At 44.4% G+C, this 27,808-nt stretch overlaps 1 protein-coding gene across 13 annotated transcripts in view; it reads right to left on the reverse strand.

Annotated features, from left to right (window-relative positions):
• The window catches only part of ARID1B (AT-rich interaction domain 1B), a 435,755-nt gene that overhangs the window by 21,845 nt on the left and 386,102 nt on the right, over positions 1–27,808 (reverse strand). For 6 of the 13 annotated variants that reach the window (XM_021071898.1, XM_021071886.1, XM_021071872.1 and 3 more), the window contains 5 exons: positions 21,330–21,475; positions 14,711–14,820; positions 13,832–13,990; positions 7,313–7,522; positions 3,809–4,013 (listed from right to left, as the gene is read on the reverse strand). In XM_021071898.1, the coding sequence (XP_020927557.1) occupies positions 3,809–4,013; positions 7,313–7,522; positions 13,832–13,990; positions 14,711–14,820; positions 21,330–21,475 (830 nt within the window). The remainder of the gene's footprint in view (positions 1–3,808; positions 4,014–7,312; positions 7,523–13,831; positions 13,991–14,710; positions 14,821–21,329; positions 21,476–27,808) is intronic. The other 7 variants (XM_021071879.1, XM_021071914.1, XM_021071894.1 and 4 more) reach the window with 3 other exon arrangements.

Consider the following 27,808-nt stretch of genomic DNA (forward strand, 5'->3'; position numbering starts at 1 on the left):
ACCCTGGAAATGCATCTTTAAAAAGTAAATATAATAAAAGAAAAAATAGTCATTCAAAAATACATTAAGGATGACCCTCAGACATGACCGCCCCATAAAGCTGAGAGGAGAAATAGCCGGCTTCGTGGGTCAAGAACCAGAGCGCACAGCAGCCTGTACGGTTCCCGTGGACCACGGCTCACAAGGCTATGATTTAGGAATCAGCCTTATTTATAAGTAGGCACATTCACAGCTAATAAAAAAAAAATAAAAGGAAAAATTCTCCCCTCTTGCCAGTGTGTTTTCCTTTCCTTTCAGGAAGAAAAAAAAAATGAATGCAACCTCTTGAAGCTCCATTAATAGAGGAGGCTGGCTCTCTAGGATATCCCTACTTTTTGCCAGAAGCTACAAATGTATACTGGAAAGTAAACAATGGAAAGGTTACTGAAGGTTAAGTACATTCACACACTTCAGACTGTACAGCCAGACTCCTGGCTGGGAAGATAATTTACACAGCACGAACCCGCTGCCCCAGCTCTGGCTGGGGTTGTGGGAAGCTGGGTGGGGAGAGAGGAAGAGCTGATGCGTCCTGGGTCTGCAGCTACTAGAGGTCACCCAGAGGGCACCTTTGTGTATAACCCGAGCCCCCTTCTCATCTGTCTTCCACCGAGGATTCCCTAGTTGGATCCATGACAAGTTTTGTGACATCACCTGTCAGCTAATAATAGAAATGCAGTCAGCCACCTGCCAGCAAAGATGGATGAGTTTTTGGTTACAGACTGACTAACTGAATGTGGAGCTTCCCGCCACCTCCCTCCCCTCCCCACCCCATTCCAGCTTCGGGGAGGCCCAGGCCACCTGGGGAGGCGATGCCTCTGGCTGTTCCTTAGGACTCTAGAAACTTTACAGTCTATTATAAGCAAATCCGAGGTGCAACCGTACCCCCCAGGTCTTGCTTAGGTTTCATTCCGGAGGCTTCCTCTGGCTGACTTGCTCTCAGTCCCTAGAAGACACAGCCACTCCACAGTGGAGATGGTGGTGCAGCCCCACGGCTAAGGGGCTGGACCTCTCAGGGGCTGACAGGACCGAATTTCAGATCCGTGTCAGGCACATCACATCCAAACTGGAATCTGGAGGCACGATGTAGAATGCCAAGTCATTACTGGCATTTAGGATTTAAACTGATTCAGCACGACCATTTGAAAAAACAATCTAGAATGTTTTTTAGGAATCTTTTAGTTGTTTGCCAGGATGGGCTAGTAAGGAATAAACTACAGTTACAGTCTTACGGGAAAAACTGACTTCAAAGAACACAAACTTTGGCGGAAGATTAGTGTGAAGAATTTTTGTAGCGTGTGAGACTCTGACATGGCAAATCACTGGGGATCATTTGTTTTGCTTCTCTGACAAGAAAGATGTTTCGGAGACATTTTCCTTAATGAAAGTTCTGGAGTCAAAGAGGCCACAGATGCTGGAGGAAAGGCCTGGCTTTTGGCTGAGAGGCTGATGTTATTCTCTGCCCTCCTGCCCAGTCCGTGTGTCCGTCTCTCTGCAGAGCACATAAGCCAAGCAGACCGCAGCCCGAGCGCTGGCTGAACGGCTCAGCTCAGGCACCTTCCTCCCTGCTTCCTGATTCTCGTGACTCGGGCACCTTCTGGACCACTGAGAAGAACGTATTCTCAGGAGCACATCTGCAACCCAAGCTCTTTTGTGCAGTTAAAGCGGGAATGTTGCCATAAAAACGGTAGTTTTAAAAAAAATGGGGGGCGGGGGCTGACTGTAGGAGGACAGGCCCTGTACTTGCTGAAGTGCCTACACCTCGGCGGGGTTTCTTGCACTGAGCCGATGCTCCCTGGGAGAGCTATTCTCCATACAGGAGGACAGACCGTTCAGCAACGCGAGTTCTTTCCCGGCAAATAAAATATACCTTTAGATCTTTGCAGACATTGCACTTTGGTCCCTGCACCCCACCGGGTTTTTATTTTGGAAAAATCGTTTCAGAGCTGTTCATAGGCAGCTTGTTTTACTCTGTGAACTGAATGTAATGTTGTGAGCGTTTTAAAATTAGATTTCACAGTTTTGAAAGTAAACCATAACTGGCAAAGGCTGTGAGTCTTTGGCTGGGCGTAGGGAGGAGGTCTTCTTGTGTTTAGAACCAACACATCGACGTCTAGGTACGCTCACTACATGTGCCCCTTGGGCCTAAAGAGCATTTGCGTGAGATTCCTGGACTCGCGACCTTAGACACTGGCATTGCCATCCAGCTGTCAGTTAAGGGAAATAATTAAGAGAGGAAAAACTCATGTCTTTGGCTCACAGACAACTCTTTCTATGTGTAGAGTCTACCTGTCACACTCTGACTTTAAACACAGGTGTGGGGGGCACGGGCAGAACATGAGAGCCAGGCGCCTAGGATCAGACCCAGTTCTTCCACTCGCTAGCGACAGGATCATACGCCAGTTTGCTTAGGTTTTTTGTGCCTTAGTTTTCACCGGGATTTTAGAACAATTATCTGTATTGCAGGGCTAATATGAATATTAAATGATAAAGCACTTAGAAAAGTGCCTGACATAGTGTAAGTGCACAAGAAATACTAGCAATCAGCTATCATTTGACTGTGGAACCAGCCTGCATTGGCAGAGGGGCAGGTACCATCAGCCCCATCCCACGTGTAAGACGGTCTCAGTGTGGATCGTCACAGGGCTCGAATGTGGCCAGAAACACACAGTAAAATGATCTTTTTTTTTTTTTGCTTTTTTAGGGCTGCACCTGTGACATATGGAAGTTACTAGGCTAGGGACTGAATCAGAGCTACAGCTGCCAGCCTACATCACAGCCACAGATAGCAACACGGGATCTGAGCTGCATCTGCGACCTACACCCCAGCTCATGGCAACGCCGGATCCTCGACCCACCAAGAAAGGCCAGGGATCCAACCCACATCCTCATGGCTACTAGTCGGATTCATTTCTGCTGCGCCACAGTGGGCACTCCCAGAATGATCACATTTAACTAGAGCGAGGTCACCACCCAGAACTAAGGATGATGCACGTTTCCTTCCATCTCTAAGAGTGTGTTTATCAGAATATAAAGGTTTGATAATTTCAAGTCTGAAACACTAACAGGTAGGATAAAGGCTAGCAGCAAAGCTGGAAGAACGGTAGTGTCTCTAACAGCTGAGTGAAGAGAGAAGGCAGGTACCACTCGTATGAATTTGCTTATAAGAATTTAAGTGACTTGTCATTATTCCTAAGCAGTATTTTCCTAAAATTCCTGACCTCTAGGTCAAAGCAGACTGGACGACTCTTTCTTAGAAATGGGGCTGCCCAGACCTTGACCCTGACAGTTTGCTGAATTCCCTACAAGTGAGAATTTGCTGAGCAGGGGACATGAAAAACCAAGTTCAGGTTTCCTTTTGCTGACATACAAACCCGAGTGTCTCTGACAGGCAGAGCTGGTAGAAGAGCTGTTACATCTGCAGGATGGCAGTGGGGCAAAAGGATTAGCAAAGGTTACTGGAGAACTTCTTTTGACAGAGTTAGATGGAGTATTTTAAAAGATATGCAGAAGGAATAAAGGTATACAGCTCTGAAGTCCAAAGGCAGCTTTGACCGAAAAATGTAAAGCAAAAGAAGGATGCCTTCAAAGTGCTGAGCAGAAATGGCGATATCTCACATTTTAGTCTCTCTTCCTTCAAGCACTGCCAACAGGGTCCAATTAAACAGACAAGACGAAGCAAAACACCACTCCCTCTGGAAGATCCCAGCTTGTTCTCTGCCTCTCAGAGCCTGGAAGCGGCCCGGGTCGCGGCTGCAGTGCCCCCACTTACCAGGAGAGGGCGGCTGGAGCTTGGGCTGCTTCTTGGTGTCGCCCGTGCTGAAGACTTCCGGCGGGGGCTCCTCCCCTCGCTCAATCTTGCACTCAAAGGCAAACAGGTACTGAATATACTGCTTTTTCAGAGAGCTTGCTGCACTGCTTGAAGTGCCAACATTTAGGGTGGTTGCCAGCTCACGCCACTTCTTGTTTTTATTCACCTAGCAAAAAAAAAAAAAAAAAAAGGATCACCGGTTTGCAGCAAAGTGGCTTGTTTAAAGCCAGAAGACACAAAAAGCACTTAATGTCTTGGTTTACTTTTTTTTTTTTTCATTTGCCTCTTTTAACTAATGCTCATTACTCCCACTCAGTAGTGCACAGACAGCATTTACAGTTATAAAACCATTAAGGAACCTGCTGATAGTGACATAAAAAGCACTGCTCGTGGAGATTCTTCTGCCCGGTGCATCTTCTAATGCCTCGTGCTAGTCCAGAGCTGGTGCTGCTCAGGGCCCGCGATTTATCTCTGAGCCAGTGTACACTCTCTCACACTCATCCCCACCCCATCTTTTACTTGAAAATGGGGGGGGGCATCTAAAAACTAATTTAAAAAGCAATAACAGGCCTACTTAGCAACTTAAGTGTTTGAGTCTTAACATGAAAAACAATGTCTCCTTCCAACAGCCACAAACTCTCAGGAAGATGAGCCTGTAATTCCAACCCACGTCCAGCCTTGAGGCTTTCCTGCGGTGTTGGGTAAACGAGGCCCAAACCAAATGACCCCGACATAAAAGCCTGGCACAGGCATCAGCCCTGTCCAAGCTGTGGAGCACCAGCTAGCTGGCTGGCAGCACCTACGGGCTTAGGAAGGGGCACACAGGACTAGCCAGTGGTCCCGCTTACACTTAGGCTGGAGGGAAGACTCTGCAAAAAGGGAAAAAGGGAAAGAAATCCTCCGATTTTAGGTATTATTTTAACCTTTTGATTCCCACACAGGAAAGGAGTTACATGAGGTTGACACACGGAGGCAACACTGAACGCCTGCAGATACTTGGGGAATATTCCGCTTCTTAGATTGTCCTGTGTTAAGTAGCCTGGATTAAGGGGACAGTGATTTTTAATGAAATGTTCAATTTTTGGATGCAAACTTTCTCACAAAGCTCTTTATGTCCATTTACTTTGTACTAAATGGTGCGTGCTAAGCCACAGAATGCTCTCAGGAATGCTTAACGCCACTTTTGGTACTTGAGCCAGACAGCAACAAGCAGGCCTGTCCTGCTTCCGAAACGGTAAGCAACACGCTGCCTGGGATACCAAAGAGCAAGGCTTTGAGCTGATCTATCTGGGGCTGCAATACCTGCTCCAGTGACATCTGATGGCCACAAGGAGAGTTCAAGAGGGGTGTGTGTGTGTGTGAGCGACAGTGCCACCAAGGGGCCCCCCACTGGGAATCGCAGCTTCACTCAGGCAGCTCACTGGGTAAGCCGGCAGAGTCTCGCTCACAGACCCAACTGGGGAACAGTGTCAACACCGCTGACAGTCCCGAGTGAGGTGTCCGGACAATCCCCAAGCTCCTGTGATGGTGAGACCCACTTGTTTAGTGTCCTGAGGATTCTCAAAAGGTCGACGGCAGGGGTCCAGGCGTAGAAGGAAGGAAGGAAGGAAGGTCGGGGAGTCTGTGCCCAGAGGGGAACGGTCAGGGGAGTGGAGGTGCAGAGGGGAAAGTCAGGGGAGTCCATGCCCAGAGGGGGAAGGTCAGGGGGGTTCAGGGCCAGAGCGAGGCGCGTATCCTGACCACTCACACCTGGCCTGCATCCTGTGTGGATTTACCATCTGGTGCCGCAGTGCTGAGCTTGTAGGCTGCAGGTCTCAGGTCCCGAGTGGGGAGGCACCCCCGGGAGGGCTCAGAACAAAGGCCTCTCCTGCATCCCCAGAGCCGCACAGCTCTGAGGCCAGGGGGCCCCTCAGCAGTACCTGCGGATCGAATGACCGGCCCTTGGATGGGAGGCCGGCACCACCTGGGACCCGGAGCAGCTCCTTTCATTGATCTGGGTAGGAGCCCAGGTACTGACTCCGGGTTCTAAATGCTCCCAGGAGAGGCTAATGGACAGCCAGGTCTGGGAGCTACTGGTAGGTGAGAGAGCATGCATTTTGCAATCAGACGGACCTGGCCCCATCATATCCTGGGAGTCCCTGGGCCACAAGGTTACTGTACAGCCGGACTTCCATGTCCCCGAATTCCGCATTTGTGAATTCAACCAACTGCGGACTGAAAGTATTTGGAGAAAAAACAAATTCCAGAAAGTTCCAAAAAGCAAAACTTGAATTCGCACTGGCCTAGCATTGTATTCCATATTAGGAGTAATCCAGAGACGACTTAAAGTACGTGGGAGGTTGTGCGTAGGTTACATAAATAAGGGCCGAGCTCTGTGGACTCTGGTATCTGTGGGGGCCCTGAAACCACCCCCCCATGCAGAGATCCCAAGGATGACTGGTCTTCATTTTGTTACATCTCTTCTTGGGGGGTGATGACCCTGCATTTCGTGAGTATTGAGAAAGAAGGGACAAGAAAAAGCTGGGGCCCAGAACGCAGTGGGCACTCACCCGTCAGGACCCTGTCCCTGATTCCACTTCTACTTCCCACACACTGGACCCAGTGCTAAAGCCAGGGCTGAGACTGGGAGGAGGCAAGAGTGGCCTGTAGGAACAAATCTGAAGGGGCACGTGCAGGGAGGCCTGTGCACAACCAACCCCAAGTGAGCACGTCCTGCAGCTCTGCACCCCGGGCGCCGCCCCTGCCCACGCGGGTCCCAGCTCTGAGAACAAGCGACAGCACTGACCCTCGTAGTGCCCAAGTATCGTGGACACGGTCTTAGAAGTCGGTTTGATTTTCTCACCGAATTGTTCTGGATGGAGGAAAACAATGTGATGTATACTGGACCTGACCATGTAATCATTTGCATTTTTTTTTTAGGGCCACACCCTACAGTTCCCAGGCTGGGGGCTGAATCAGAGCTGTACTGCTGGCCTACGCCACAGCCACAGCCACACTGGATCCGAGCCATGTCTGCGACCTGACCTACACCACAGTTCACAGCAACGCCGGGTCCTTAACCCATCGAGCGAGGCCAGGGATCAAACCCTCGTCCTCATGGATTCTAGTTGGGTTCATCACCATGGAGCCACGACGGGGGCTCCTGCATTTCTATTTACTATGACATTCTGAGAGGTTCCATAGAATTCTAGCGCTGGCAGGGACCCTGAAGCCAAACCTAGCCCCAACGCCTCACGTCAAGGATGAGGAGCGAGGCCGCATAAATGACCTATGGAGGTGGCTCTGGGTCCCTGCCCCCAGGGCAGCCCCCCTGCAGCAAACTCAGATCCCAGCAAAAGCGACCCTCCCAGAGGCGAGCTTTTTCTCCGGAGAAACAATTGCTGTATATGCTGTATATGCAAAGAAAGCTGCCGCGTGTGTGAGCGTCTCTATGACAACCCTCGCGAGCCCTGCGCTCCCTCGTACCTGGGCCAAACCTCCAATCTCTTTGACGCAGACATAGAGTCGGAACAGGTCCAGGGGCTTCTTGCCCACGGCGGGCAGACTCGAGACGGGGGAGCCCCTCTCCTCCATGAAGCTGAGGTATCGGTCCACCCACAGCTTTCGCTCCGGCTCGTTCCCCAACTCATACACCTTGGTGATCTTCTCCCCCGTGGTGGTGGATGAGCTGGACTTCTAGGGCCCAGAAGGAGCAGGTGGAGATGGGGCAGGGGCGGGCAGAAGGGAAGGGAGGAAGGTGAGAGAGAAGCAATGAGCTCCCAAATACGGCAAGAGAAGAAAGTTAAAAACTACTGCTATCACACAACAATCAGGAATGAAGGCTACTAGTTCAGGCACAAAGTATACATTTTCTTAATCAAGAATTTACTTAGACTTTAAATAAAGGGCCCAAACTCCCCCTTTTAGATACTTGAAAAACAAAGGAACAAAACCCTTTTTTACTTTATTGATCTAAGCGTTGAATCCCAGAAGGCAAGATTCCAGTGACACCTCACGTTATTTATAAAACCAAAAGGGTGCCAGCTCACTGCATGAAGATTGCAGTGACTTTAAGATTTCACATGTATTATTACAGAACCAAACCAAACCAAAACAAAAACCCCAAACAAACCCCAAACCCTACATGGACTCCTGCCTTCCTTGTCAAAATATGAATGGCCAAGGCGTGCCTTCATTAAAGTGAAGTCATACATAGGGAAAGCAAACACATGGCACTTGCTGAAGAATTTGAGGCAGGTCACATACCACAGGACTCAGTGGTGTGTGGGCTCTATACTCACTGGAGAGCTTTATAAACTACTGGCTAGCTCAAGCTCTGCATTCACTCGTGATGCCCAACCTTCCCTACTTAAGATTTCTTGAACTTCTCTGCCAAGGGAAGGGGCTATTTAGATACTTATTTAAATAGATTTATTAAGCAACCATGTTTTAATCACAAATACATGTGCTATTTCATACTCCCAGCATATCTATGGATAAACATGTACCTTTACTTTTATGCACCCATTTGGTTTATACGATGCTCTAACTCTTGGTCTTTTATTTTTCTAATTGTATTTGATACTAAAACGTCACCAGGTGCTGTTTCTGCACACCTGAAGCCCACCGTCTGGATTATGTGATCTGGGAAGGTTAACACTTTGTGTCTTAAACAGTACAACTGCATACTTTTCTTTATGTCTCTGTATCTTTAACAATATTTGTAACTCTGAGATTATTGTGCAGAATTGCTCCTAAATTCTCAAAGATTTCCTTGGAATAGTCATATACCTCATTTAGTCATGTTTAGTTACTAGGTTTTCATTTGCAATGTATAGCTGTTATTTTAGAAGGAGGTTTGCTGAGCTCTTTTTCATCATGTTTAGCTTAAGATAATTTTGAACATATTGTTGACATGGGGGAGGGGCGGGTGAAATAACATGATTGCCACTGAGGTTTGATATTACCTTGTTTAGCAAAATGATCCCCTATACAAGTAGGGCCTGAGAAAGGACACCTGAGAATGAGACTAATTAAGGCAAGTGGCAGATGCCCCTCTAATTAACATGTAATTTTCCTAAGCTATTTTAGCTAAAAGTTCAAGCCTTCACCTTTAGAATTATTGAGGCATAAAATCTTTACATCCAATATATAAAAATAGGTGATACAGCTGGTGTAAATAAAAAATGTACAATAGCCGGATAAACGGGGGTCTTTCAGAAGTCACACTGAGGCTGAAGCTCGAGTAAGTCATGTGGAAGTTACTTTCCATAAGTGTGTGTGCACGTTCCTACATATGTCTATAAACACACGGGTGTGCTAGAATATGGAACCTAGCTCCATACCCAAATAAAATTTTAAAATTTATTTACCATAGTCTTACACCAAAAGAGTATCTGACTAGGAAAAGAAACTGTTCTAACACATTTTAGGCCACATTCTCATCTGGGAACATCTCGGAAACTTTGTCATCATTAATGAAGTAGTTACTAACAGAAGGTTTCTAAAATGTAGTATTCAAGTTTTTTTTTTTTTCTTTTGGGGGTACACTGAAAAAAATTGGTCTAATATTTTTTAAAAAAATGGAAATCTGGGAGTTCCCGTCGTGGTGCAGTGGTTAACGAATCCGACTGGGAACCATGAGGTTGCAGGTTCGATCCCTGGCCTTGCTCAGTGGGTTAAGGATCCAGTGTTGGCGTGAGCTGTGGTGGAGGTCGCAGACGCAGTTTGGATCCCGCGTTGCTGTGGCTCTGGCGTAGGCCGGTGGCTACAGCTCCGATTGGATCCCTAAGCCTGGGAACCTCCATATGTGCGGAGTGGCCCTAGAAATGGCAAAAAGACCAAAAAAAAAAAAAAGGAAATCTGAAATAAGAACCGGGGGGGGGGGGGTAACGTATTGAATCAAATTTTAAAAAAACAGACAATAACCATGAAACTCCTCCTTGTGAAACACTGAGAGGTGAAAATTTGAGATTCAATTTAAGGATAAGAGACATGAAAGCCATCATTCAATGTACAATTACTTGAGTAGCTCGACCAAAAACATAAGGTCCAACTGCCCTTTCTGGCCTAGTTGGTCCTCTCTAAACCAACCTGCGGCAGGGTCCTGGAAGAACAGTTAATCTCCACCCAAGCACCGAGGCACTCAAGTGTTTTTTTCCTGCTTATGAAGGGAATGGATATTTTTGTAACTTGAAGTGGCCTAAAGTAATGACTTCCCTAGTTTGACTATCCATATTTTAACTTTTCTTACCTGTCTCTGTTTAATGAACTTAAGTTTAATTAATTAACTTCTATCTATCTCAATTTGTTCTCATAACATAATAGTTTTAAAAATAACTTATTTCTCTTAGTTTTTAGAGCCTCAAAAATGCACTTTTATGATGCTGTAATGTAAGAAAATGCATGTGTAAGAAAAGAAAGTGGTTGGAGCTCAGTTTAGGTGTCAGGTTCTAGAAGATCCTCTGGAGCAGGCTCCCTGGTCCTCGGTCCTTTGCACTGGCCTCAGTGTATATGGAAGCACATGTCTGGCGTGGGATTAGCTGCCGCCCCCGCCCCTCTCCTGACTAGACCGTGAGTTGCACAAGGCAGGGTCCGTGCTCATCTGGAACCACCAACAGTGACAGCACACGGCAGGTACTCGCCACACAGCTGTTCTACGAGCGAGCGAATACTTGCATGAAAAAGGTCTGCAAAGTCTGGCGCCATCCAAGGGAGGACTAACAGCTGATTACAATATTTTACAGACAGGCTTCCAGCGAGCGAGGTGCTAAGGGAAAGCTGACACGATCTAATAAAGACTGAAGTTGAGATGGGGTTGGTCGGGGAGGAATGGCTCCATTTCCAGCCTCAAGGGCTGCACAGTACCCATTCCCCAGAGCAGCGTTTGGGTGTCTCAACAGAGAAAAAAGACATTAAGAGAAAAAGCCTTAGGAAAAAGAAAGATACACTTTATCACGGATCAGGCTCAACACACACCTTTTTTGTTCACAGACATCAGCTCTGATGTAACCTTTGGACAAACATCATTTATGCCCTACCCACAGACAATGGGCAGAAAACCTACCCTGCAGGGAGAAGGTAACTTTTCCAGGCCACTAGGACCACCTCCTATTGCTTTAGTGTCGTAAAAATTGTATACTATGGCATGAAACTGTCGTGGAGGCAAGAAAAAGAAATAAAGATTGCTGAAAAATTACAGCAAGACATTATTACGGTGCCACAAATGTTTTCCTCGCACATAACTCAATTAAGTCTATAAGCACACTTTTCGTTGCGTCTTTGAGGCAGATTTACATTTCAGCAGCTTTTACCATATGCCTGGTGATGTGCGTGTACGTGTGTGTGTGCAAATGTTTATTTTGATTTTAGAATATTTTGTAACAAAACAGTGTTGGTCCAGGGCAGGCTGTCAGAGTACAGAGCGTCTTTGTCCTTTAACACATTTCAGGCCTGCTATGAGATCGGCTTTCTCAGGAGCACTGTTGGAGCAATTTAAGCACAAATTAAAGTTAGGTCTCAGAAAGAGAAGTTAAATACTCCTCCATCATACCTATCTGCAGCAACCTGACAGCAGAGATAATGCGAGGTCCTTCATAGCAATCTCCTCTGGTGACCTTCCTGAATGAGCATTTCATGCCAGGAGGGGCTGTTTTCTCAATACTGAACAAACCCTAACATGTTCCACCCTAACATGCTCAAACCACATCTTTTCTGGTTCTATGACTGGAGCCAGAAATTTGCTTGTAAATTCTTAAACATGAAATGCTTATGGTAGAGGAAGAGATAAAGTATGTGGAAATATTTAGAAAAAAGAGAAAAAAAAGGAATGTGCAATTTTAAGGGTAACACTGGTACAGTTAGAAAATGAAATCCCTAATTCGGCTTTCTTTTTTTTCCTCTTATTTAAGTAGAAAGTAGAGTTTTTTTTGTTTTTTGTTTTTTTGTCTTTTGTCTTTTTTTTGTTGTTGTTGTTTGTTGTTGTTGTTATTGCTATCTCGGGCCGCTTCCGCGGCATATGGAGGTTCCCAGGCTAGGGGTTGAATCGGAGCTGTAGCTACCGGCCTACGCCAGAGCCACAGCAACGTGGGATCCGAGCCGAGTCTGCAACCTACACCACAGCTCACGGCAACGCCGGATTGTTAACCCACTGAGCAAGGGCAGGGACCGAACCCGCGACCTCATGGTTCCTAGTCGGATTCGTTAACCACTGCGCCACGACGGGAACTCCCCAGAAAGTAGAGTTTTGATAACAGTTTCCTGTAAGACTCACTGGATAGAGATGATATGACTAGTAACTTAAAATATAATAACTATCTCAATCATTTTTTTTATAATTCAGAAATCAGCAAGACGGAAATTTTAAACATATAATATGGTCTACTAATAGTCTTTAATAAATTATTACTCTCAATTATGATCTTAAGGTTTTAAAGATTATTTTCAACCTCTGAACATTTTCCCACTGAGTCGATAAACAAAGGTTTTTGAAAAGTTATAATTGGGGTTCTGTTACCTTGAGAGTATAACTGATTCTAAAATGCCTTTCCTATGATTAAAACAAAACAAAACAAAAAACCAGAGTAGATTATGGGCAACCCCCCCCCGCACCCCACAATGTTGGCTGCCTTCTGAGACTCAAAGCAAATAACACAAAGACATCGGAATTAAGGAGCTGTACTCTCCCCTCCCGTTCATTCTGCTTAACCCACAATAGAAACATTTTTCATTTCCTCTCAGTTGTTGAAAAAGCGAAACACACATCTACATAGAAGGTAATGTGAATATTCCCCTTCTTTCCTCTGAAAAGGAAAATGCTGGTTATACCAGAGCTCCACGTGAATTTTACAGACATTTACTGGAACCACCAAGTCTTCCAACCTTCGGCTCTGTTTAAACCCGCAGTGGATAATTAATAGCAGCCTCCTTTTGGGGTTTTGACTACACTGCCAGATTCTCCAGTTGGAGTCTTCCTCCTCTAACTTACTTCTCCTGAGCTGTGCTCTTCAATACATTGTCTTACAAAAGTTAGCGTTTTAATTAAGCCTTCTTGGCAAGTAATTGCATGTTAAGTTTTTTTTTTTAAGATCTTTTGATTCCCTATATGAATGTAAAATAAAGGTTACTACAATGCCATTCTTCTTCTTTTTAATGGCACAGAATTAGTTTCTTTAGTAGGAAAATAAAGGCTCTACAGACAGAATATTAAGGCTAAAAAAACCCCTACCTATATATATATATATTCTTAATTAGTATGTAGTCATAGTGTGTATATATATATATATATATATATATAAAACAGTTTTTTATATATCATATGGAAATCAACACTTAATTTCAAGATTATCAGTAGGCTTGTGCAGGATATAATTTTTCTATCTCGACTAATTCTGATACAGGCACACGTTCTAAAAGCAGCACTCCAAATACTCATGTGCACTAACATTCCTAACTCTTCTGTTAAGTTCTGACAAGTAGATTGAAACAAAGCAGGGCTGATAATACTCGAAACTGTGCCCAGAGTGTAATATTTATATTTTCAAGATAGGCAGTTGTGAAATAAGATGTGTTTCAGACACAACAGCACATGAAAGACTTAGGCCAAAGGCCAAACCTGTCATTTACTCCATGGCTGCTATTAGTTCCCATGTAAATGGAGAAGTTAACTCATTTTAAAGACCTTCTGTAAGTACACAATGGATCAGACATTTAAACAAAGTCACCGTGTGAAGGAGTTTGGACCCAGTAACACAATCGCATGCTTTGTATAAAGACGCTTCTTTACATCAGCGGTTTCATTACCAGCAATCAACTCGTATGATGCATACAAACTTTACTCATTTTATTACTAGCATAATTATAAAGAAAACCCTTTCATGGATAAATTATGAAGAAAAAGTCTTATAAAACAAATAAATAAGCAAGCATTAAAGTAGAATCAATTATCAAAAAACCCCAAAAAACAACAACAACAAAAAAAAAACACAAAAAACCAGAGCCACTTACAGGGCTTGATGGAGTCTTTGGCCAGCCTGGGCTGCTAATGCTATCACTTTCATCTCCATGAAATGAGGAGATGCTAGCAGAGCTGGGGGACATTGGGGAAGGGACTGGCAGGTTGCCGGGGGTTGGGGGCTGAGAAATACCCTGAGAGCTGTAGCTATCCTGTGGTAGAGGAATAAAAAAAAAAAAAAATGACAAAGTAGGGCAAACTTTATTTAAAATAACAAAAAGCACATCCAGTTTAACAGACTGATTCTTATATATAATAGATATATATAAAGACGTACAAACAAACACACAAACACACATACATAGAAAAGTATTAAAACAACATTCTTAATTAGTATAACTTGGTGAGTTCGCTGGATGCTGCATAAGGCCACTAAGCCACCATGCTTACTTCAAGCTTACACGGAATGCTAAGCATGGGTTACCCCTTATGGAAGAAAGAAAAGGAAAAAAAAAAAAAAAAAAAAAAAAAAAAAAGCTGTTCACCTTATTTATCAAATAAGGCAGGAAAGCAAAATATTAAGTATGTTGTTGTTGCTGAGGCGGCCAAAACAGGAAGCTATAAACTGAAGGCAGAGAACATGGCTGCAAGTATCCAAACCAGGCAAGATCCCTTCCTTCTCCCCACCCCCGCAGCACCTCTCTGGGTGGGTCCTGCCCCTCCGCCCCTCTCCCACAACCATGAGTTAAATGCCGTCAGAACTAGTAACTTTCAGATCCACACCATGAAGCGGGGTGGGGGAAGAAGGCTGCAAACATGTGGCACGAGATGGAGGCATGCACAGGAGAAGAAGCCAAACGAAAACAGGAGGAGCGAGCCAGAGCAGCGCCAGCGAGGCAGCCCCACCCCGCGTGCAGACGAGAGAGGAGTACCTTCGACTTGCTCTCCGGCTGGGCAGCGCCTTCTTCCTTCCCATCTGCTTTGAGGGGCAGGGGCACTTTGGATTCCCCAGGAGACATCATATCTGCAAGACCCATAGATGCTAATCGAAAACAGGAGAAAGAGTTCAGGATTATACGTGTGACTCGCCGGGCTGCGCTCCCGCTAACACGAGCTACTGAGTGAGGCACGCGCAGGGCACTTGAATGTCCCTCCGAGGAAGAGGAGCAAAAAGGAGAAAGAAAGGGTACCTCAGAGAATACTCATTTCTGAAATCTGAGTAGCACAACATTCTGGTAACCCTTTTTTGTCTGGGGTGGGGGGGGAAGAGGCAATCATTCGCTCCAGACCTCAACCACCAAGAGTCAACTTTTATCCATAGCGATTTTTTCAAAAGTAGTACAGCTTTAATAGAGTAGGTCTAAGTGGAAATACGCCCAATGTCTAAATTGCTCATTAGGTGATGCAAGCAAATGCTGGATGTGTGTATTTTTACTGGTGGACTAGAGGATTTACTGCTCTCTTAACTTCCGCAATTCACATAGTCCATAGTTTGTGACATCATTTGCCATCTGATATTGTTTCATTCGAAATCATATCTATTACAGGCTGCAGTGATGGAAGACACTCCTAACTGACATCAAAAACAATCATCAGAAGTAATTTTTGAAGGCGAGGATTTCTAATGATTTTGCACCGCGGCTGGTTTCCTTCCATTCCGGTGCTGTGTGTATACAGATCAGTCCTTTGAGCTGCCGCTCAAAGGCCCAGGCCAGACACTCACGCCAGCTCAAGAGTCAACCCTAGATCCCAGACAAAACTACTTTTCTATCTCTAGGCTCAGGAACTGAATCAAGTTCATCTCGGCTTTAGAATAAAAGGCTCTCCAAAGAACAAGTGATTTACACACATTTACTGCAAATACTAGGAAACATTTGCAAGTTAAAAACACGGCTTTAGATTTCTTTTTAAGGAAGAACAAGGCTACAGTAGGGAATGAGGGTAGATATCCAGGGAATAACAGCTGAATTTCTGCAGAACCCCACTGTGCAAACCATCTGCACAGCACTGGGCTGCAAGCACCACACCAAACAGCTGTGTGAGGAGGCAGAGTGAGGGGAGGTGGCAGAAGGGGGAAGGGACAGAGTGAAGAGCCTCATAAATGAGTGAAAATCAGAAAACATTCTCCGTTCAAAGTAAAATAAACCTGAGGTTTTACGGACAGCACCCTTTTTATGTTCTGCAAAGGAAAAGTGCTGGTCCAACCACAGCAGTGCAAATGCCGCGTAATGTGCCCCCCGCCCAAAAAAGCTCCACAGATTGCCCACTACAAAATGATTATTGCACATATTCATGTATTACTATGTTTTAGAAAATAATTAGTTTTAATTACAGCAGTGAGAGTGTGAGCAGGGCTCTGGCGAATTAGCTGGCAAGCTTTGCGGTGCTAATTTGCTAATATCGTTAGCATCACTGCAGGTTGAGACCAGAGGTCCTGCCAAAAAAGCCTACCCAGCCACGTGCCCAGGAGTTTACATCAGCGCACTCAATGATGCGCTCTGAAATGCCTGCATTTTCCATGGGCACATTGGCGTGTTTTTCAAAGCCCATTTGCAGCCCAGTCAGCCCTTGAAGTCATCACTACACACACAAATCATAATTGGGATGTTTTTCTTTCTTTCTTTTTTTTTTTTTTTTCCAAATTACTTTCAATACTTAGACTTTAAGAACTGGAACAAAAAGCTTTTTCAAGTGATGCAGCTGCAGAGAAAAATCTATTGGGATCAGCTAAAAATGCTGTTATTTTTGTGGATGTGTGAAACCTCAAAAAAGCAGCTGAGAGATAGTATACCAAGAAGACAGGCTTGTGCAAAGCAGTGGGTTTTGCTTTCATGCAGTTTTACCTCTCGGGTCTAGCGAGAGATGAATTAGTAAATCTGTACATTAAGAAACACCCTTTTGAGAAGAACAGAAGGGAAAAAGAGGGGCACAAGTGTGGACAGAGGGGCTTTTTTGTGAAAGTCCAGTGTCCTTGCTAGTTATTCAGAGTGGATTCAAAGGAATGACAGCTACACAATTCCAGAGAAAGTGGCAAAGTCATGGACACACGGCTTCTGTTAAATCCTGCTCCTCTAAAGACTATAACGGATAGTTTGAAAGTATTTACAATAAATAATGCTTGAGTATTATTTTTGAAGAACAAGACATTCTGATTTCTTAGTAGTTCCTTCTGCATGCCTTAAATGTGTTAATGTACACAAGAGTGACTCTCTGGCATAAAGAACTAGGCCAAGGTGATTATGATAATTAATGATAATTTACAGTGCTTTAAAAATCACAGATGAAGATAAGCATATACACGTTGGTTCAAAATTCTGTAAACTTCATTTTCTATTACATAATCTAAAATGGGCACTTGGGGTTTGCAAACAAATATTTCAAAAGTCATACTTTTTATTTATTGTTATTATTATGATGTTATTATTTTTGTTTTCTTTTTACAGCTGTACTGGTGGCACATGGAAGTTCCTGGGCTAGGGGTCGGCAGCTGGGGCCTACACCACAGCCACAGCCATACCAGATCCGAGCCACATCTGCCACCTACACTGTGGCTTGTGGCAATGTTGGATCCTTAACCCACTGAGTGAGGCCAAGGATCGAACCCACATCTTCACAGACACTAACCAACTAGCCACACTAGCTGCTAATCAGGCCCTTAACCAGCTAAGCTACAGTGGGAACACCTGCTTTATGATTTTGAGAGGTCGATAGGATAGAATATAGAGTATTTAGCACTTCTGCCTTACAATGTAAGTTTTATTATACTAAATGGATCATAAGATCTTTCCTTTCCGTGGCTTTGACTAGTCCTTTTGTTAAAATGCTTATTTTTGACTTCTTAGCAGAATTCTCAATGAGTCTCTGCAAAGAGCCATGTACCTCCCAAGGCAATGCTACTCCAGGGGCGCTATTTTTTTCTCCTTTCCCAGAAGAGAGAGACCACCACTACTCCAAGGATGTGTAAAACCAAGGCACTGTTCTTTCTCCTAGTGACATCAGTAATCCAGTGTGTAAAGTTCAGACATAAAAAGAGGCAGTGAAGACTCCGTGGCTGCAGAAAGTGCTGTGTGAGTACTGTAAATACATTTCAAGAACTAGCCTCTGGCTTTATCATTGGAATTTAAGAGCTAGAATGATTTCTTAAAGAAAGTATGGGTCAAGGTCCTAAGGCGGCTATTCCATCCTGGATTTAATATATTCAAAAAGAACATAAAGAACATATGGTGTGAGTAAAACTGACCTTAAACACTCATTCCCACTCTCCCAGCTTCCTTTACTCAGTCTCCCTGCAAGGCTGCAAATCATTCCCAGAAAATGGTAAAACAGGACCAGAAACCCACAGATCGTTCTTTTCTTTTCATGGTAAATAATAGAGCAAACTCTGGAAGATATTTTTTCCTTGTTTTTGAAAACACAAAAGGGTCTATCTACGTGTGTACACTGGTAGAGATTCAAAACTATTTTTACATGCGGCAGACATACAAAGAATACTGTTAATTCGCATAAGGGAAATGAGCCCCTCTGGCTCTATCACCAGTGCCCTGAAAGATTCCCCAGCAACTGCTCAATGCTGACCTTCCCCTACGGGGGCAGGGATGGCCACAGTGGCATACGGCTGCTCATTTACCATCTGCAGGTTATTCTGAAGGAAGTGCCCCATCCTTTATATGGTGACTTCTGGTAAGACAAGCTTAGAATCGCAGATGGTGGTATCTTCTGGAAGGTAGATGTCTTCTTTAAGGGGACAGTTTACAACAGATAATTATATGACTCGTGACTATTATAAAATGAAATGCACATAAGGACAATGTAACTAACGGCACTAGTATTAGAGAAGGGTATACTTAACCATGTTATACATAATTTATAATTTTGCCTATAGTAATACAGATTTCTCATCTTTTACCCCAATTTTTTTTTTAAAAAAGGCCCCTTTAGAGGCGTTCTCCTGTGGTGCAGCGGGTTAAGGACTGGGCATGGTCACTGGGGTGCTGCTGTGGCACAGGTTCCATCCACGGCCCAGGAACTTCCACATGCTGCAGTGCAGCAAAAAAAAAAAAAAAAAAAAAAAAAGAAAGAAAGAAAGAAAATAAGGAAACTCCCTTAGAGGGAAACAATCTCCACTGCCCACCACCCCACTTCTCCCCGCATTTGAAGTGAAGAGAGACACACTCCTACACTCACACCGACTCCATTTAAATCATTACTTGTTCACTGAAGCTTGCAACAATTTGTCACTACACAGGAGGACGTTTTTTGGCCCCACAAGCTGTCTACAGCACAACTGTTTGAACTCAGCAAAGAGGTGGCCAGTTGCATAGGCTGCTAAGTGAGGTTCATAAAATCCCCCTGGCTGTCATGTGTATGATCTGCACTTTCTCCAAAAGTGTCCTCTGTTGGAGAAAACGCTTTGCTATTATCACTGATCATTTATCTCCATGGCCCCAAACCAAGCAGACTGACTGACCATGACTCAGCCATTTCTGGCCCATCTCTAGAAAAGTCAAGTGTAGGCAGGGAGTTGCTACACTGTAACACTCCTCTGTTATTCCCGTTTCCCTCTGAGACTGTAACACAATCAGAGCAGATTCACGTGTCCCTAGCAAGAGACACACAGCCAGCGCCAGCGCCTCAACGGTCCTCCGAGTGCCGGATGACTACTTTCTACCAGGTAGCATTTGACTTAACAAAGCTGGAATCAAATCATATAAACGTGTGGAGGAAAATGTGATAAATGTTTCAATTATTAAAAATTCAATATTTCAAAATGCACAATGTAATAAAAAATATACTACTACTAGCCTATACAAAAGACTGAGGATAAATGGCCTTTCACTGAACACTTCTTCTGTATGAAGTAACGAATAGCTGAATTATCTGATGATAATAATAAAAAGAAACCCTCGCTGCGACTCTCCATTAAACTGGTTTTTCCTTAGGAATACATAAATCTTCTTAGGCAGGGCATCTATTTGTTGCTGGTTGTTTCTGTGGCTCTGGGGTCCAAAGGAAAAGAGGTAAAAGTGAGTCCTGCTAATAGTGGGTGAAAATTTCTTGTTGTCGTTTCAGTGCTCTGAAGTAATTGTATTGCAGCAAGCCAGACAAAACACGTAATGTCATAACTCAAATACAGTGTTACCTGGGATGGTGCCGGGAGGGGAAGGGGACGCTTCTGGCTGACAGGCTGTATGAGAGCTTCCCACTTTGATCTCACATGTGAAAACACTCCCCTTACTGGGATGAGTGACTGCCTGCTTAACAGCAGGAAGGGCTATTTATGTATTTATGTATTTATTTTAAAAGCTTCATTTTCACCAGTAGTTTCTATTTTTTCCTCTTCCGCAAACTTTTATTTTTTTATTTTCTCAAAGGGGACCACAGCAGGCTCTTGCCTTAAAAACTGTGCCCCTCTTCCATAAATTTTGCAAGAGAAGTTACCAGGGAATCGCTCTATTAAATTAGACCCTAGGAACCCACAGCACAGAAACTCAGGTTGCAAGCCCAGCCTCTAAGCTGTCTGTCCTTCCTGACAAAGAAAGAATAGCTCCTGGGGTGGCCTTTCAAAGATGGAGAGGCCAGAAAGGCCAAGGAAATGAGAAAAGGTAGTAAGAGGGAGCCCAGCCTCTAACTCCGGTGTTTTCCTAACACGTCCTAAAGCCCTGGGGCACACACAGCTGGCTACGCAAAGCTCTGTTGTAACGACAGAGGGAAACTCGCCAGGACGCAGCGCCAGAGAACGTTAAGGGTGCTGGTGAAACACGCCAGCGCTTCCTCCTTCCCGAAGCAGTGCCCATCATCACTAGAGAGGTAGGGCACTGGTAAGGAGGTGGTTCAGGGTCTAAGGGGTCTAAGAACATGGAATATTTGCACAGTTTTAGACATTCTTGTTATTGCCACCAACTGACCCTTATTGCACTAATCAGACGGGATTTGGTGAGAATGCAATTGCTGAGATCATGAAGTGTGCTGAAAAAATGAAACATCATGAGAAATTTAAGACAATCCATTAAAAAAATAATTTCTCAGTAGTGAAAGTCTGCAAATAGGACTTAAAAGACAACTGTTTCCAAGTGTACATTTAAAGTTTCCCTAAATGGAAAAAACCAACCTATCTGAGACAGCCCCTCCTTCTGCCCTCCAACCCCTCCCTCTGAAAGTGACCGTCAACCGCTCATGTCAACCGCTTATCTCCTCCACCATCGAGTGGCGGATACAGACTTTGTCGTGGGATCTCCCGACACCGCCAGTGATGTCCAAAGACAAAGGGCGCTTCGAGTATATACTTAGCAAGCAATCTCCACTAACACCTGAAATAAGTCCACATGCATGAATAAAACACAGGATGAATAAAAACCATTTACACAAAATGTGATGTAGCCCTCAAGTCTTAATAGGCTGAGCAAGTATCCAAGCAGCAGAGAAGTCATTTCCCCTCTTTCACCACGTGATCCGATGGCTGGAGCTGCTTTTCTACTCTGGGTGGTGCGAGCCTAGGAGAAGCGGGGGGGGGGGGGGGGGCAGCCCTCAGAGGCACGGAGCCACCAAGGTTACCTGTTGAGCTGTTCACCATATTGGGCGTCATGCTGTAGGGGGGCGCCTGGGTGTTGATCAGCCCGGAGCTGTTGTTCATGGGCTGGCTGTAGGGAGAGCTGGAAGCCATAAGTCCACTCTGGTTCATGCCGGGAAAAGCACCTTGCCTACACAGAGAGAGAGCACACGCATCCATAAACTGGCCGTGCACACAGTAGCGGCCGCTTTGTCCAGCAGGCATTTCTCATCATGGCAGTCGTTTCTGCAAGGGGTGGGGCTGTTCTTTTTCTTGTTCCCTTAAAGTAATTTATTTCTTGGAGCGGGAGGCTGAACTCTATTGCTACTAATTATTTAATACACTATGTAAAAATTCGAAATAAGAAAATTTCACAGATAATGGTGTCAGGTGTTCCAGGTTATAATTTACACAGAGGAATATAAGCAAGAAAGAGAGTACTTGAAATAAGAACAGGAATTACAAAAGCAAGCAAAATTAATTTCTAACATTTAAAAAGATCTGACTCTTTATTAACAAAACCGAGTCATGAGTTAAAAAAAACAAATGGATAATGTGGGAATATTGTTTGAAATTTTTTCTTTTTTGACCTAAATTTTCTAATACAATGAATATAGGATTAAGTATTTCCAAAACTCCCTTCAAACTTACTATTTAACATTCTGCAATTAGGTATGATTAAAACACCTCGGTTTCCCTATATTAAAATTACCCAGGAAACATGACTTTCACTTCTTTTTTGTAGGACTCCTGCTGAAACAGGAGGGAAGGGGAGCTTAGACTGGCTCTGAGTGTCCCTTTGAGGCTCCCAGTCACCCCTCCCCCACTGCTGTGATGGCTCATTTTTCTGGTGACTTAGTTTTGTTTGTTTTATACCTATGTTTTGTGAAAGACAAATTTCTCTTCACTCTTGCAAGGAGGAATAGGGTACTCTTTGATCTGAAGGAGACAACTGCCACACAATGTCATTTCTCTAACTGCTGGTAATGAGATAGGGATTCGGGGGTAGAGGTTTAAAAGGCACAGTAGCTTAATTCTCCCAGGAAATTTACGACGCAAAAAAAAGATGATGGCAATGGGACAAAATCTTGAAGTCAAGCTTTTTTTATGTAAATAGTATATTTAAAAAAAACACACATTTTTCAAAGTTTTGGCTACTAACTAGGATTACTCTTAGTTACTCTTAGGATTAAAGCTAATAGGAGGGGTAAAATCCACAGACACTTTGCTTACGTGTTCCAAATGAAATAAGATTACAACCCCCTCCATCTCCATTAAACTGTCATTTGGTGGCTCAATGAATAGTTAAAAAAAATTAAAGAGATTCTGTAACAAATTAACTTAAGTCATTAAAAATACTATTCTTTATGTGTAGCTACTTTCAGTGGATTCAACTTTCTGGCTGGTAGAAGTTCAAACACGCCTATTTGCTTCAAAGTATCAAAGGTTTGAGTGATTTTTTTTCTTCTTTTACATATTATACAAACCATTCAGAGAAATTCTGTAGAACTAACACCTATGACGGCTTGGAAAGAACATTCTGGAAGGCTGAAAGGCTAATGCTGTGAGGGTGGCTCTGAGAGCAAGGAGTGTCACCTCTGCCTTGAATCCTCGGTTCACCAAAGTTCCCCTTCGAACAACTGAAGATGCAAGATTATACCACAGTTCGTTAGAATGGGTCTGAGCTCACTCAGTGGCTTCTGGCGAACGTCTAGGTTGCCAGTATTTATAAATACACTGCCCATCAGCCATGAACACATCCCTCTAGAGTTAGGGTCTTAAAGTCATCATTCAGACCCTGCTGCATTAATGCCAATATCTGAGGTTCCCTTCTGAGGTGTTTTCCTTCAAACAGAAGGCAATTTAGGCATTTATGAAACTTTCAAAGGAAAACAAGTAGCACCTGTTGGGACTGCTCTCTTCATTTCTTAGCTTATAAATCTCATTAAGAGCATCCTCAGCTTACAGGCTATGTTTTCTGGAGACCACTTCCAAGTCAGTGATTGCTTTCAAGTTTCACCCAACTTTGGCTGGTCGCTGAAGGTCCAGTTTCAGAGGCCACCTCCTCTAGGAAGGCCGTCCTTACTCCCCAGCCTGGAAGCTCTGTCTTCTTTAGACTCTGTGCCTTTTACAGTTTTTTACAGCTTTATAGCTCTGCACCTCCCTTTGTAAGTTAAAACAATTTATGGGCACGTCTTGGCTCTTCTGGGTGTATATGCCTCCTGAGAGGTACAAACGAGTACATCACAGCTATTGAAAAGTATGTGTTAAATGAATGAATTGATAGAGAACATTTTTATCCTTATAAATAGACATTTTGAAAGATGGCCATCTTTTCAAGCTTCCACCAAATTCAGCTTCACAAAGTGATGAAACCAACGTGTGTATGAGACTAACAGTTCCTTAAGCACCCTTGTTTATAACTATGGTGGAAAAAGAGAATCAGAATATAAAATCCACCAGGCAGATGGTTAAATTAAGTAACCCCAGAGGCCCAGCTCTAATCTATTGTTTCTCTCCCCAGGCTGCACAGCTCATCTGCAAGCACCACACAATGGTGAAGGTGCAGAATACAGAGGCTTTAAAATTACTCTTAAAATAGCAAAAAGGTAGCGACGTAAAGGTCTGTGTGCTGCATGTCAGTTAGTTGCTGGTTACGATCATCCTCTATTAAACCATGTCAGTAGCTTTAAGAGTTTGGTTGAAAAGCCAGAGGTCTTGACTCGGTCACTAGTGACACCTTCCACTGTCACTGGGATCCGGGGGGAAGATCCCTTTGGCTCTCCGAGCCTCAGTTTTTACATATGAACATGAAGGAAATGATAATAACATTAATAATTTATTAAGTACTTACAAATATGCCCGGCACGATTTCTAGGTACTTTACATATTAATTTTTTTTTAAATTCCTGGAGAAAGGGAGGCAGTATTGTGCTCACATACAGAAAAAGAAAATAAGGATCAGAGAGCTGAAATAACGTGCCTGAAGACACACAGCTAGTAAAAGCGGCAGAAATAGAAGTCCCCAAGCTGCTTCCAGCTGGGGACACTAGACTTCTCATGGGACCTCTGACCCGGCGGCTCTCAATGAGACCAAGCAGCCCACTTCTGTTCCTTCTGTCTCCCATTCTCCTCTCTCATTGTGGAAAGTGACAAATCAGAGTGGCTTTTCCCCAGGCTTGCTGGAGAGCACACTCAGCGAGGGGGACACAGTGAGAGGTGCTAGAAGAGGATAAACCAGCTCGCTGGACACCGGCCTCTAGGAAGGAGTTTACCCCGGGCACTACGGGTCTCTAGGGCACTAAGCAGCCAAGCAGAGAAGCAGCTGACAGGGACACGAGCCTTCACAGGAGAGCAGGGCAGGTGTGGTCGTGAGCACAGCATTCGGCCACCTGTCTAAATGGGGAAGAGAGAGCCAGCCTGCCAGGCTCACAGAAGAAATCCTGTTCAGGACTGCTTTGGAAACTTCTGCCCAGACTACTGGTGATCTTGAACAAGCAAAATGGGTTTGATACGAAAAGAGCTTTCAATGCATGCCTTCCACTTAAGTTTGGAAACTGAGACAATTTGTTTATTGGAAGGAAACAGAAGATGGGGGCCTGTGTGACCAGGCCGGGTGCTCCAACGCTCCAACTTGTCCTGGGGACATCAATACAAGAACACTTCCGTGGCTGACGACAGAAAGTGGGTTGGTGGGGCTGACTACCAGTCCTGGGACCACAGCGGCCGCAGAAGTCAGTGCCGCTCCAGAGGCAGCCCTCACCGACTCTCAGCTCCCTTTCTGACCACAGCAGTGACTGGAATGCTCCAAACGGAGTTAGGAGAGTGAAGAAATAACTCACTGGACAATTGCTTTTTTCAAAAGGAAATAAGAGCAACAAAACAAAAACAAGCAAAAATACAAACTGACACGAGGGAATCACGTTCAATGTAAAACCCACCAAAATGCCGGTTGTACCTGGCATTGATCTCTGGGTCTGCGAACTGCTGGGCTATCATTTCTGTGATGTGGTGGTTTCTGTTACGAATGAATCGGCCACCCTGATGCCACCGATTCCTACCCTGCAATGGTTGTGGCAACGGATGCCCAGTGATATGGGGGAGGAGGGCTGATAAACACTGCAAAATAACATTTTGTTGCTGCCATGCTGCCGCCGCAGCAGCTGGACTTCGCCCTGTGAAAATGACTGTGTTGGGTGAAATCACAAATTGCAACTCATTTGCCATATGGCCCTGTGCTTGCCGGGGCCAGGGGTCCAGGCTGGTAAGTGTCAGTGTGTGATGGGGGCGGGGGTTGTCATTTACTCGCACGGAGTTGCAGAATATCCAGAGGAACTTTATTTTAATCAGTCTTTAGTTGGGACTAGACCTAAGTGTTTAAGATCTGTCACTCCATGACAAAACAGGTTATCACAACAAGGGTAATTCAGAAGTGCCCATCCTTCTAGCACACCTCACTCCTGCTCCTCAGTCTATACACACGCACACACACACACACGCACACGCACACGCACACATGTGATTTTTCATGGACTCTCCTTTTATTAACTTTGGAGATTTCCCAAACATTACACATTAATCTGCCAATGAAGTTCTGGCTTTCGGGGAAATACCCAGACACAAACACCAATTTTAAAGCGACCATTTCCAATGGTTCGTTGCGAAGGCGGAAAGGAGAACATAGCCTCTCAACAGTTTGAACTTGGCGGTTAAAAACAGCAGTATGAAATCCAATACAGAGTAACCACACATTTCTAAATATCTTGTTTGTAAGTCAACTACAATAAAATTTAAAGTATTTTTTCTCAATAGGGATAGACAGCAAAGTGTGAAATGTTTATTTTGAAAATGAATGGATTTCTGATATAGCTCTTTGAAGAAAAGTAGGGACAGACAGAAGAAATGCTTTGGAAATAGGAACCATATGAGGGAAGCCACTTTATACAAAGTCCTAGAGGCAAAGACTCCACTCTGACGAGTCCCAGCCCTGAAAATACCATTCTCGAGTTATGCTCAAAAGGAACATCAAGGAATGCATGCTTTATTGCAAGTGACTGCCAAGTGGTATCTTTTTTTATATGGACTGTCACTGGATGTAGCTTAAGTTATGAGGCCAGAAAAGACTGCTTACCAACAAAAATAAATGAGACCAACACTGAAAATTGGGGCACTCTCTCCCTTAAACCCAGTAGTTATCAGAACCAGGAATCTGAAATGTTGAAAAGCCCAAATCCAGCAGAGTTTACCCTTGGAGAGCTCCAACTGTATACATAACATTACATAGGAGGCTCTATTTTGATTGTTTAATAAACACAGTTATTTCCACGTATGTGTCCACATCACTGGTGGAACAGACTTTCAAGATATGTTACACATCAGCTCCTCCAAAGTGGTACCAAGAGGGGTCCATTCAGTCAAGATGATTTTAAATCTAATATGTGAAGAATGAAGATCACTAGCTATGCCCCCCAAACAACAAAATCAAAACAGAAGCAAAAGCTGTTGGAGCTGTAGTTTCTTCTCATGTGGCTAATAGATCAATGCACCCGTGACAGCGAATGTAACTGCAGGTCTGGTGGCAAAGTAATGTTATAATCTCAACAAGCCAGTTGCTCTGCCAGAAATCAACCCAGTGAAGGTAAAGTGTCACTTACACCATAAGCCAAAGCCAAAGAACAAACTGAAGAGCCAATGACTTAAAAACTGTAGATTCCGGTAAAGAGGCACAGCCACATGCTACTTAAAAACAACAACAACAACAACAACAACAAAACAGCTGGGAAGGGAGGATCAAGAGGGCGGAGGAGTAAGATGTGGCGCTCACCTTCTCCCACAAACACATTCAAAAACCCCCAAAAACAAAAAACAAAAAACCTACATGTAGAACCATTCACACAGAGTATCTACTGAACGCTGGCAGAAGACCTTAAACCTGCAAAAAGTGCAAGGAACCCTCCACATAGTACAAAAGAAAAAAAGAGAGAGAGAGAAGGGGTGGTGGTTGGGGAAACGAATCAGGATGGGATGAGCAATCCTCAAAGGGCACTGCGAAAGAGGAAAGGAACCCACACCCTGGGAAGCCACCAAACTGATGGGTAGATCAGCCAAGATGGAGAGACCTCAAAGCTCAGAGAAAAAGCACAGCAGCTGGATCGAGGAGGGCAAAGCAGAGAGAGAGCCACACAGACCATCAGCACCACTGCCCTGGTCACCATAGCTCAGAAGGGTGCTGGGCACTGAGACTCAGGCTCTGGAGGTCAGTTCTGGGGAGAGGACGAGGGTTGGCTGTGTGGAGACAGCCTGAGGGGCTAGGGAGTAGTACACCACTGGCTGGGGAGCAGAAAGCCATAGCTGAGGGAACCTGGGAGGCCTGGGCCCACAGGAGAAGCAAGGTACCATTGTCGGGGAGGGTGAGAGGAGGAGGGGTAGAGTGCCACAGGAATATCTTTTTCTGCACACGTGTGGGCTCTCAGTGGTGGGGCGC

The sequence above is a fragment of the Sus scrofa genome, chromosome 1 (assembly GCF_000003025.6).
Source record: "Sus scrofa isolate TJ Tabasco breed Duroc chromosome 1, Sscrofa11.1, whole genome shotgun sequence".
Taxonomy (NCBI): Eukaryota; Metazoa; Chordata; class Mammalia; order Artiodactyla; family Suidae; genus Sus; species Sus scrofa.